This window comes from Hydractinia symbiolongicarpus, chromosome 1 (assembly GCF_029227915.1).
Source record: "Hydractinia symbiolongicarpus strain clone_291-10 chromosome 1, HSymV2.1, whole genome shotgun sequence".
In the NCBI taxonomy this organism is placed as follows: domain Eukaryota; kingdom Metazoa; phylum Cnidaria; class Hydrozoa; order Anthoathecata; family Hydractiniidae; genus Hydractinia; species Hydractinia symbiolongicarpus.
The window spans coordinates 5,150,703-5,162,884 of record NC_079875.1 but is presented as its reverse complement, the minus strand read 5'-3'; the positions used below and the strand labels follow the sequence as shown (position 1 = coordinate 5,162,884).

Here is a 12,182-nt window from a genome sequence, read left to right as displayed (position 1 = left end):
TGACATCAAAAAGCAATATCGAGCTACAGGCGCGAAGTGTGCGAGATGGCTCGTCGTTTGGGTTTACGCAGGTTGATATCGAGGTACCCGACGATCTGTATAACAAATTCAGCGAAATTCCCCCACTGTTTGTCGTGAACGAAATACCTGACGATCAAATCCCTGGGCGCATGCACGAGTACTTGAAAAGTACGGGGCGCAAGCGTGTTCCAGGTACACGCAAGTAGCTGAAAAGATATTGTTGTATACACCCTTACTGAAATGGTACCTTGACCATGGGCTGAAAGTGACTGCTTTTAACCAGTTTCTGAATTAAACTCGAGGTAAGCGATTTGGATGGTTTTTTGAGGAGATTACCGATGCATGACGACAAGCTGATAAAGACCCCGACAAACGTATTGCGGGGGATACAGTCAAGTTGAAAGGCAACTTGTTCTACGGCAAACTAGTTGAGGACCTAACAAGGCATGCAAATACAACCTTTACGATGGATAAAAGGAGGTTGATGCAGCCCTCCAAAACCCATAAAAGGACAGTAAAGAGATCGGAGATACGTATGAGGTCAGAAGGAGCAACCACAAGTGTACTATCGATAAAGCTAACCAGTGTGGTATCACGGTGTATCAACTAGCCAAATTCCAAAACGTTGGAAATTTATTACGATTTTTCGGACAGATACGTGGATCAGCAAGATTTCGAGTACATCTACATGGACACTGACAGAGTCTATTTTGCCATCTCTGCGGGAAAGTTGCGAGATTTCAGTTCGCCTTGAACTGCTTGAAACTTCCGAAAAAGACGTAAGAAACTGGCTTGTCACTGAGAAATACTCCAGTCGAACAGGAGGGATATTCAAAGCAGAATTCATCGGGTTTCGGATGATTGCCCTGACGGCCAAGTGCTACTTCGTGGAAGGAAAATAGGGTGCAAAATTCTTCTGCAAGGACATGTCAAAGAAGAAAAATTCCGTGACATGGGACAGGTACCTGAGCACGCTAAAGGGGGTATAGACATGGCCAACGTAGGTTTCCAGGTGTACAACCAGGATATGGTTACGTATGAACAGAATAAACTCGGGATCTCGGCGGTTTATGGCAAAAGATTTGTACATTACGACGGGATACATACGGCGTCTTTGTATTTTTAACGTTTCCAATCTATGTTATAAACCATCAAACTTGATATAATAAAATAATGCCTTAAGAAAAAGACTGCGAGCGATTTGTTTGCCTTGGCGACTGTGGTCACAGATGGAGTTGGATTGAAGCAATGGAAGTGAAGGTGTTCCATATCAGCCAGGGATAAGATCCATAATTCAAATTTAGTGTTTGCTAAAGTTGGTAAAACTATTTATTCTCAAAAAGAAAAGCGTGGTTACAGAAGCATTTTAGGGTTCTTTGCATGGTATCTTTTTATAATTTCATATATATCATTAAAAGGCAAGTCGTCTTAAACGATCCTGCTTATTTCATTCATAAACGCACATGCATCAGTAATCTTTTTTATTGTCAGGTAGCCATACCCAGTCTACGGCCACTATCATGAGCACTAGTATTAGTAATAAATTGGTATCGGTAATATTGGATATAATTACCGATACCTTTGGTATCGATAATAGATTGTTATTGATAATATCAATACAATCATAAGAGAAGTATCGATAATATTATTAGCACTACTGATACTTGCTAAAAATGTAATGATACTTGAATGCTATCGTTATTTCTTTTGTTTTATTATCAATACTACCGATAAAATAATAACCGATGTTATAGGTTGTTACCGTTTTCCCCGAAAACGTCACTATCTGTATTCTCTGCAAAAAGCCACAAGATATAGTGGGTTTTAATAACGTTTTTTAGGCTGTACATAATTTAATGTACAAGTGGTGCAGTGTCTAATGTAGTACACCACTACCCTTCTTGGAATGTTGCTATACGCTCTGTTTATCTAAAATTTAATATAATAATATATATCACTAATGTACATGTATCTTTGTTGCATCAAAACTACATTTTCCCATAAATAGGATATCCTATCAACTAGACGACTGGATCGATAATTAAATAAGATGTTAAAAATACATGGTAAACTTTTTCATGTACATTAAATTTTTAACCCCTGGCTGGCTTTCCAATTAGGAATTAATAGAAATGATCTTTTAGATGACAAAGTATATCAACGGGACCAAGGGTAGGATAACTCGTTATGGCATAATTTTTTTCTTTGTATGCGACAAAGAATGCTTGGTGGTAAATCTTCATGATCTTTAAAGTAACTAACAATAGTGTTGTAAGTACATTCTTTAATTATGCTAGAAGTTTTTCTGTTTACTTCTCCTAACCACTCATCGAAGTCATCATATGGAGTTTTCACATTTCAACTTATACGCAGGATTTTCCAAAATACGGCAAAACATGCGAGAATGTACACTGCTATGCTAGCTAGCAAAATCATGGACCAGATTACAAAGTAGGCAGCTGTATTTAAATAACAAAACCATATCTTAATACTAAACCATAAATCTCTCATAAACTAAACCATAAGTTATTTTTTTTCTTTTTCTTTTTAAGATGGATGTGAATTCTGGTATATATATTAGGTTTTCCATTTACTGCGCTAAAGGAATAAAGCTCGCCATGCACCCGACGAGCTTGTCCGGTATTTTGTTTCGCTCGTTAAATTACGGCCGGTAATCAAGCAAACAGTGCATATTTTGCGGTGTTGAACACCGGCCAGTACCAATGCCAGGCTATTTCGTCTCGCCGTCCTGTTATACAAAGAGCCTGGAGGTCAAGGTTGGGTTACTAATTCGATTGTTTAACGAACTTTTTATACATCAGCGTACTTATTAAACGTACGTTAATATTATTGCGAGATAAACGCACCACTGACCGATTTTCCACCAAAAGCAAAAAAGAAATTAAGCATTTAAAAGATAAGTCACTGCTTTTACTTCCACTATTTTTATTTCATTTTAAACTTATTTACTTTAACTAATTTCATTGAGGCGTGACATAACCGGCTTTTTTATTTCTTTGAAATAATAACCACCTCACGCATAATTTATCATAAACTAAAAAGAATTATCAAGATAACAAATTCGCTCTGAACTTTCACAATTGCCCAACACTTCAGACTGCTTCAATACACTTAGTTCTCAGTCCCTTTCCATTAAAATACGGCAGCGTACCGGGTACGAAATTGAATTTGAAACGTTCAAATCTGGTGAAACACCGACATGTGGTAAATGGCAAGAGAAATGCGTGTAATCCAAGCTGAGAAACGAACAAAAATTTAAAAGCAGCACCTTGCACACATTCGAATATTGCGACAGCATTGAAAAGTTTAAACACGTTGAAGATTTGTTTCGCCTGCATGGCGTTTTCATTAAGGAACAATGCAGACATCTTAAATGTAGAAAGCAAATCTACGTGCCGATTCTTATTCAAAAGAATTCTTATTTTTCACACAAGCATCTGTACAAAATATTTTTTCCCTTATGCTTCCCAGTTCGAGAGGAGAGAGGACATGGACTTGCTTATTTTCTGATAAACGAATGATGATAAACATGTACTTTTCACGAAAGTATATGTATTTTATACTGCACTATTTTTCTGAGCTTAACAACAAAAAATATTTACTATCTTTATTTAACTATATTCTGCATGTCTTCCATAATTCAGATCTATTCGAGCCTGTCATTCCCCTCTCGCAATAACAATTCACTCTTCCTTTGCGCGAAATAGTTACACCGTTGATGTCTGAATACTGTGCTTTCTTTGCAACACAGGCGTTAATACACCCTTCCACAGTCTTCTTATACCCCATGTGAATTTCCAGACCACCAGTACCATCTATTTTTATGAACTTGCACGGCGCGTCTAAAATATGAATAATAAAACAGGGCGCGTAGTAAATTAAGAATCAGAATGTGATGCAGGCGAGGTAACAGTACAAAGGTTTTATTTACCTGGAAGGGACATGAAGCACGTTTTCCATTTGGAGTTTCCGTTTGTATCAGTCATACCTATTTCACAATAGCATTTAAATTTATCATCCGTTTTGCTAGGAATTGTAACACCGTTTATCTTCGGGTTCTTCGATCTCTTTACTGCACACGCATTGATGCATGCTGAGGCTGTTCTCTTGTAGCCAATGTAAACCTCTGTTCCACCCGATCCATCACCGGTGATAAAATTGCAAGATAATTCTAAATGAATAAGTGATAATGATTTAGGAAAGCGATGCATTTACGGCAAACACACTGAAACCGTTGTTACTATTTCAAACGAACAAAATACTAGAGGAAGTATTTAGAATTTGGATTAAATTGAATAATTAAATCCAAAATTTACTTAGTGGAGGTATAAGACACGTTTTCCATTTGGAGTTTCCGTTTGTAGCAGTCATGCCTATTTCACAATAGCACTTGAATCTATCAGCAGTTTTGCTAGGAATCGTTACTCCGTTTATCTTCGTGTTCGTCGATCTCATTGCTGCACATGCACTGATACATGCTGAGGCTGTTCTCTTGTAGCCAATGTAAACCTCCGTTCCACCCGATCCATCACCAATGATAAAATTGCATGAAAATTCTAATGAATTAATAACAATGCACGTAAGTTCTTTAAATAACCCGACTAAAATAGTGATACAAAGTTTGAAATAATTTAAAAATTTACCTGGAAGCTGCATAAAGCAAGTCTGCCATCTCTTATTTTTATTTGTTCCTGTCATCCCTACTTCACAGTAACATTTTACCATGTTGCCAGTTTTTACTGGGAATTGTGACTCCGTTTACTTTAGGATATTGCCATCTCTTTTCTGTACACGCCTTAATGCAATGTGAAATTGTTCTCTTGTATCCAATTAATATTTCCGTTCCACCTGCTCCATCGCCAGGAATAAAATTGCAACGAAATTCTGAAAAAATAAAAGTATTTAAGAAATAATACAACATATGCGCTAGAATTGAGCTAAACTAATCCTTGAAAGAAACGGACTTCAACAAGAATATATATAAACCATCATAACCCATAAAATGTAAGTCTTACCTTTAGCTTTAACTTTGGTGACAGTTATTAGCAAAAGCAACCAGAGCAACTGCATGTTTCCTCAGACGTGGCTAGGTAGATAACGTTTTACTTAAATCGGCGTAGATATTATTTTCTACATAAACTGTACAACAGTTTCTTAGATAAATATGAATGCGGATATTTTCAAGCTTCGCGATGAAATAAATTTAGAACAAAAATTTTCCTAACCATTACATTATCAATCCACTATGTAAATAATTCTTATGTCAATATCAGTAAACATTCAAATCATTAATGGTAAAATGAAATTAAGTTGCTTTAGTAATGTTTGGTAGAAAACTTTCTGATTTCAGTAGAAATAAAACGGGCCTTACGTGATTTATAAGTGTCAGCTTTTACTTTTTCTTTAAGTTGAATTTGAGTAGAATCAACGTGGTGCAAACTTATATAGCCTTTATAACTTCACATTACTCACGCATGACTTGAGCCAAAGTAGTGCTGAGGGAATTAATTTAATTAATTCTGTTAAATAATCGCTCTAGTTTTTTGTCTGTAACAACGAACTGAGCGTTGCTTTTCACTGGCTAACAATTAACTCCGCGCTCGTGTGTCTAATTTTCATTCATAAGTGATTGTGTAGCATGCTCATCGATTCCATCTACTTCTCCCCATGTGTACCATCAAAAGTTTCTTGTAATGTAAGAAAAACCTTGGGTTAGTTATGTTTCTCGTTTTGGTTTGAAATAATTTAATTTGACAAACTTTTGCTGGGCAATCTTTTGCAAATAACACGATTTTTGGCTTTCTTTCGCGTTACCTTTCCAGCAAAACTTTTAAAAGTGACCAATCGCGAAAATTGTTGCCTTACCCAGATCGATGTTAACATTTGTTGTGTTTAGTTTTCGTTATCTTTGTTCTATAAATGGACTGCAAATTGAATTTTTAATGAACGTTAAGTGCAAAAAATTTCCCGAACAAGAAAATAAATTACAAAGTGTTACAAAGTGCGACATAAAAAGGATTAAAAATTTTGAATTGAAGAGCAAATTTCCCCGCACGGAAAGAATCGAATAAAAAACTTTAGTAACGATGAATTCCTAAATGATTAACTGGATTCTGTTGCAATTTTGTTCACATTTTTTTTTACCTTTTTAGTGTTCACATAAATAAGGCAAGACTATTAATGAAGAAAGTATAACTACCGAAATATATCTCATTTTTATGGGTTTAAGACATTTCCCGAATTAACAGTTCGAACGATATGGGAAAAGCCTTTATGACTGCCTGGTATTGTGTAGAAAAGCCATGAAGATCGTTTTATTTTTTTCATATTTGATTCTCTATACAATGGTGTGCTACAAAATTCGTTAGTATGATTCCTTAATCATTTAGGAATTGACCGTTACTAAAGTTTTTTATTCGATTCTTTCCGTGCGGGGAAATTTGCTCTTCAATTCAAAATTTTTAATCCTTTTTATGTCGCACTTTGTAACACTTTGTAATTTATTTTCTTGTTCGGGAAATTTTTTGCACTTAACGTTCATTAAAAATTCAATTTGCAGTCCATTTATAGAACAAAGATAACGAAAACTAAACACAACAAATGTTAACATCGCTCTGGGTAAGGCAACAATTTTCGCGATTGGTCACTTTTAAAAGTTTTGCTGGAAAGGTAACGCGAAAGAAAGCCAAAAATCGTGTTATTTGCAAAAGATTGCCCAGCAAAAGTTTGTCAAACTAAATTATTTCAAACCAAAACGAGAAACATAACTAACCCAAGGTTTTTCTTACATTACAAGAAACTTTTGATGGTACACATGGGGAGAAGTAGATGGAATCGATGAGCATGCTACACAATCACTTATGAATGAAAATTAGACACACGAGCTCGGAGTTAATTCTTAGCCAGTGAAAAGCAACGCTCAGTTCGTTGTTACAGACAAAAAACTAGAGCGATTATTTAACAGAATTAATTAAATTAATTCCCTCAGCACTACTTTGGCTCAAGTCATGCGTGAGTAATGTGAAGTTATAAAGGCTATATAAGTTTGCACCACGTTGATTCAACCCAAATTCAACTTAAAGAAAAAGTAAAAGCTGACACTTATAAATCACGTAAGGCCCGTTTTATTTCTACTGAAATTAGAAAGTTTTTTACCAAACATTACTCAAGCAATTTAATTTCATTTTACCATTAATGATTTGAATGTTTACTGATATTGACATAAGAATTATTTACATAGTGGATTGATAATGTAATGGTTAGGAAAATTTTTGTTCTAAATTTATTTCATCGCGAAGCTTGAAAATATCCGCATTCATATTTATCTAAGAAACTGTTGTACAGTTTATGTAGAAAATAATATCTACGCCGATTTAAGTAAAACTTTATCTACCTAGTCACGTCTGAGGAAACATGCAGTTGCTCTGGTTGCTTTTGCTAATAACTGTCACCAAAGTTAAAGCTAAAGGTAAGACTTACATTTTTTGGGTTATGATGGTTTATATATGTTCTTGTTGAAGTCCGCTTCTTTCAAGGATTAATTTAGCTCATTTCTAGCGCATATGTTGTATTATTTCTTAAATACTTTTATTTTTTCAGAATTTCGTTGCAATTTTATTCCTGGCGATGGATCAGGTGGAACGGAAATATTAATTGGATACAAGAGAACAATTTCGCATTGCATTAAGGCGTGTACTGAAAAGAGATGGCAATATCCTAAAATAAACGGAGTCACAATTCCCAGTAAGAAAACTGGCAACATGGTAAAATGTTACTGTGAAATAGGGATGACAGGAACAAATAAAAATATGGCAGACTTGCTTTATGCAGCTTCCAGGTAAATTAGGTTATTTTTAAATTATTTCAAACTTTGTATCACTAAATTAGTCGGGTTATTTAAAGAACTTACGTGCATTGTTATTAATTCATTAGAGTTTTCATGCAATTTTATCATTGGTGATGGATCGGGTGGAACGGAGGTTTACATTGGCTACAAGAGAAAAGCCTCAGCATGTATCAGTGCATGTGCAGCAATGAGATCGACGAACACGAAGATAAACGGAGTAACGATTCCTAGCAAAACTTCTGATAGATTCAAGTGCTATTGTGAAATAGGCATGACTGCTACAAACGGAAACTCCAAATGGAAAACGTGTCTTATATCTCCACCAAGTAAAGTTTGGATTTAATTATTCAATTTAAGCCAAATTCTAAATACTTCCTTTAGTATTTTGTTTGTTTGAACTAGTAACAACGGTTTCAGTGTGTTTCCCGTAAATGCATCGCTTTCCTAAATCATTATCACTTATTCATTTAGAATTATCTTGCAATTTTATCACCGGTGATGGATCGGGTGGAACAGAGGTTTACATTGGCTACAAGAGAACAGCCTCAGCATGCATCAATGCGTGTGCAGTAAAGAGATCGAAGAACCCGAAGATAAACGGTGTTACAATTCCTAGCAAAACGGCTGATAAATTTAAATGCTATTGTGAAATAGGTATGACTGATACAAACGGAAACTCCAAATGGAAAACGTGCTTCATGTCCCTTCCAGGTAAATAAAACCTTTGTACTGTTACCTCGCCTGCATCACATTCTGATTCTTAATTTACTACGCGCCCTGTTTTATTATTCATATTTTAGACGTGCCGTGCAAGTTCATAAAAGGAGATGGTACTGGTGGTCTGGAAATTCACATGGGGTATAAGAAGACTGTGGAAGGGTGTATAAACGCCTGTGTTGCAAAGAAAGCACAGTATTCAGACATCAACGGTGTAACTATTTCGCGCAAAGGAAGAGTGAATTGTTATTGCGAGAGGGGAATGACAGGCTCGAATAGATCTGAATTGTGGAAGACATGCAGAATATAGTTAAATAAAGATAGTAAATATTTTTTGTTGTTAAGCTCAGGATAATAGTGCAGTATAAAATACATAATTTTCGTGAAAAGTACATGTTTATCATCATGCGTTTATCAGAAAATAAGCAAGTCCATGTCCTCTCTCCTCTCGAACTGGGAAGCATAAGGGAAAAAATATTTTGTACAGATGCCTGTGTGAAAAATAAAGAATTCTTTTGATAAGAATCGGCACGTAGATTTGCTTTCTACATTTAAGATTTCTGCATTGTTTCTTAATAAAAACGCCATGCAGGCGAAACAAATCTTCAACGTGTTAAACTTTTCAATGCTGTCGCAATATTCGAATGTGTGCAAGGTGCTGCTTTTAAATTTTTGTTCGTTTCTCAGCTTGGATTACACGCATTTCTCTTGCCATTTACCACATGTCAGTGTTTCACCAGATTTGAACGTTTCAAATTCAATTTCGTACCCGGTACGCTGCCGTATTTTAATGGAACTGAGAACTAAGTGTATTGAAGCGGTCTGAAGTGTTGGGCAATTGTGAAAGTTCAGGGAGAATTTGTTATCTTGAATTATGCGTGAGGTGGTTATTATTTCAAAAAAATAAGAAAGGTCGTTATGTCACACCACAATGAAGTTAGTTAAAGTAAATAAGTTTAAAATGAAATAAAATTAGTGGAAGTAAAAGCAGTGATTTATTTTTTAAATGTGTAATTTCTTTTTTGCTTTTGGTGGAAAATCGTTCAGTAGTGCGTTTATCTCACAATAATATTAAAGTACGTTTAATAAGTACCGCTGATGTATAAAAAGTTCGTTAAACAATCGAATTAGTAACCCAACCTTGACCTCCAGGTTCTTTGTGTCTTTTTTTATAACAGGACGGCGAGACGAAATAGCCTGGCATTGGTACTGGCCGGTGTTCAACACCGCAAAATATGCACTGTTTGCTTGATTACCGGTCGTATTTTAAGCGAGCGAAACAAAATACCGGACAAGCTCGTCGGGTGCATGGCGAGCTTTATTCCTTTAGCGCAGCAAATTGAAAACCTAAAATATATACCAGAATTCACATCCATCTTAAAAAGAAAAAGAAAAAAAATAACTTATGGTTTAGTTTATGAGAGATTTATGGTTTAGTATTAAGATATGGTTTTGTTATTTAAATACAGCTGCCTACTTTGTCATCTGGCCCATGATTTTGCTAGCTAGCCTAGCAGTATACATTCTCGCATGTTTTGCCGTATTTTGGAAAATCATGCGTATAAGTTGAAATGTGAAAACTCCATATGATGAATTCGATGAGTGGTTAAGAGAAGTAAACAGAAAAACTTCTAGCATAATTACAGAATGTACCTACAACACTATTGTTAGTTACTTTAAAGATCATGAAGATATACCACCAAGCATTCTTTGTCGCATACAAAGAAAAAAATTATGCCGTAACGAGTTATCCTACCCTTAGTCCCGTTGATATACTTTGTCATCTAAAAGATCATTTCTATTAATTCCTAATTGGAAAGCCAGCCAGTGGTTAAAAATTTGTACATGAAAAAATTTAACATGTATTTTTAACATCTTATTTAATTATCGATGCAGTCGTCTAATTGGTACGATATCCTATTTATGGAAAAATGCAGTTTTGATGCAACAAAGATACATGTACATTAGTGATATATATTATTATATTAAATTTTAGATAAACAGAGCGTATAGCAACATTCCAAGAAGGGTAGTGGTGTACTACATTAGACACTGCACCACTTGTACATTAAATTATGTACAGCCTAAAAAACGTTATTAAAACCCACTATATCTTGTGGCTTTTTGCAGAGAATACAGATAGTGACGTTTTCGGGGAAAACGGTAACAACCTATAACATCGGTTATTATTTTATCGGTAGTATTGATAATAAAACAAAAGAAATAACGAGAGCATTCAAGTATCGTTACATTTTTAGCAAGTATCAGTAGTGCTAATAATATTATCGATACTTCTCTTATGATTGTATTGGTATTATCAATACCAATCTATTATCGATACCAAAGGTATCGGTAATTATATCCAATATTAGCGATACCAATTTATTACCAATACTAGTGCTCATGATAGTGGCCGTAGACTGAGTATGGATACCTGACAATAAAAAAGATTACTGATGCATGTGCGTTTATGAATGAAATAAGCAGGACCGTTTAAGACGACTTGCCTTTTAATGATATATATGAAATTATAAAAAGATACCATGCAAAGAACCCTAAAATACTTCTGTAACCACGCTTTTCTTTTTGAGAATAAATAGTTTTACCAACTTTTGCAAACACTAAATTTGAATTATGGATCTTATCCCTGGCTGATATGGAACACTTTCACTTCCATTGGTTCAATCTAACTCCATCTGTGACCACAGTCGCCAAGGCAAACAAATCGCTCGCAGTCTTTTTCTTAAGGCATTATTTTATTTTATTTTTTTTCAATTATTTTTAAACCAGAGGAGAACGTGTTTTCAAGTGGTTAAGAGAAAATGGTTAAATTGTGATTTTCAACGGAGAACATCGAGAGAAGAAGGCTATATTCCTTATTAATGGTACACAGAAGTTATTTTCCGCAAATATTAACGAAGTGAAATGGGCTAACAACGAAGATCTCGCGTCAAAATACTTATGATTTAAAACTTTCTTGAAACATTTCATGTAAACATATTTCTTATGAGAACATGGTTCAAACGTGTGATTTATGCAAAAGGCAATTTGAAAGTCTCCGAGGACTGAACATACACCGTGGCTCATGTAAAAGGAAAGAGTTAATGTACATAAGACGTGTTAATGGATTGCTTAACGACTCTTATAACACAAATGATGATGAGGAAATAGAAACCACCACTGCTCTGCTAGAAGCCGACGTTTTACACATCAGACACGAAGCCGTTATTCAACCATATTTACCCTTATATACACCGGAAAACCTAGCACGGGATGTTAATATAAACGGTATACCAGCAGACGTTTATGAAACTCAGCTAAATAACGCATACAACGAGATCATTAAATGGCGTAAAAATCTTTTCATGCTCCCGTCTGGAAAAGCTGGGAAGGTTTTCATACGCGAATTGTCCTATTGGCTAGACCAATTTAACAGAGACACGAAGTTAAAACCCGTTTCCATTAAAACGTTCATGGTCTTGCCTAGTCTGCTTCTTCAAAAACCCTCCGGACAAAGTAAAGCGAAAGAACACGCTGCAAAATTAGACGAACGTTTACAACTCTGGAGAGGAGGAAA

General features: G+C 35.3%; 2 protein-coding genes across 2 annotated transcripts; one reads left to right on the top strand and one right to left on the bottom strand.

Moving 5' to 3' along the window:
• Positions 1–3,577: 3,577 nt before the first annotated feature.
• On the bottom strand, positions 3,578–5,128 carry LOC130633105 (uncharacterized). Its single transcript, XM_057444528.1, has 5 exons — positions 5,058–5,128; positions 4,686–4,926; positions 4,359–4,598; positions 3,974–4,213; positions 3,578–3,884 (listed from the first exon to the last, which is right to left on the bottom strand). Exons 2-5 carry the CDS (start codon positions 4,765–4,767, stop codon positions 3,658–3,660), a joined length of 789 nt encoding a protein of 262 aa, XP_057300511.1. The 5' UTR covers positions 4,768–4,926; positions 5,058–5,128; the 3' UTR covers positions 3,578–3,657.
• A 1,929-nt stretch (positions 5,129–7,057) lies between these two features.
• On the top strand, positions 7,058–8,960 carry LOC130633121 (uncharacterized). Its single transcript, XM_057444529.1, has 6 exons — positions 7,058–7,154; positions 7,440–7,510; positions 7,642–7,879; positions 7,975–8,214; positions 8,360–8,599; positions 8,689–8,960. Exons 3-6 carry the CDS (start codon positions 7,867–7,869, stop codon positions 8,913–8,915), a joined length of 720 nt encoding a protein of 239 aa, XP_057300512.1. The 5' UTR covers positions 7,058–7,154; positions 7,440–7,510; positions 7,642–7,866; the 3' UTR covers positions 8,916–8,960.
• The last annotated feature ends 3,222 nt before the right edge of the window (positions 8,961–12,182 follow it).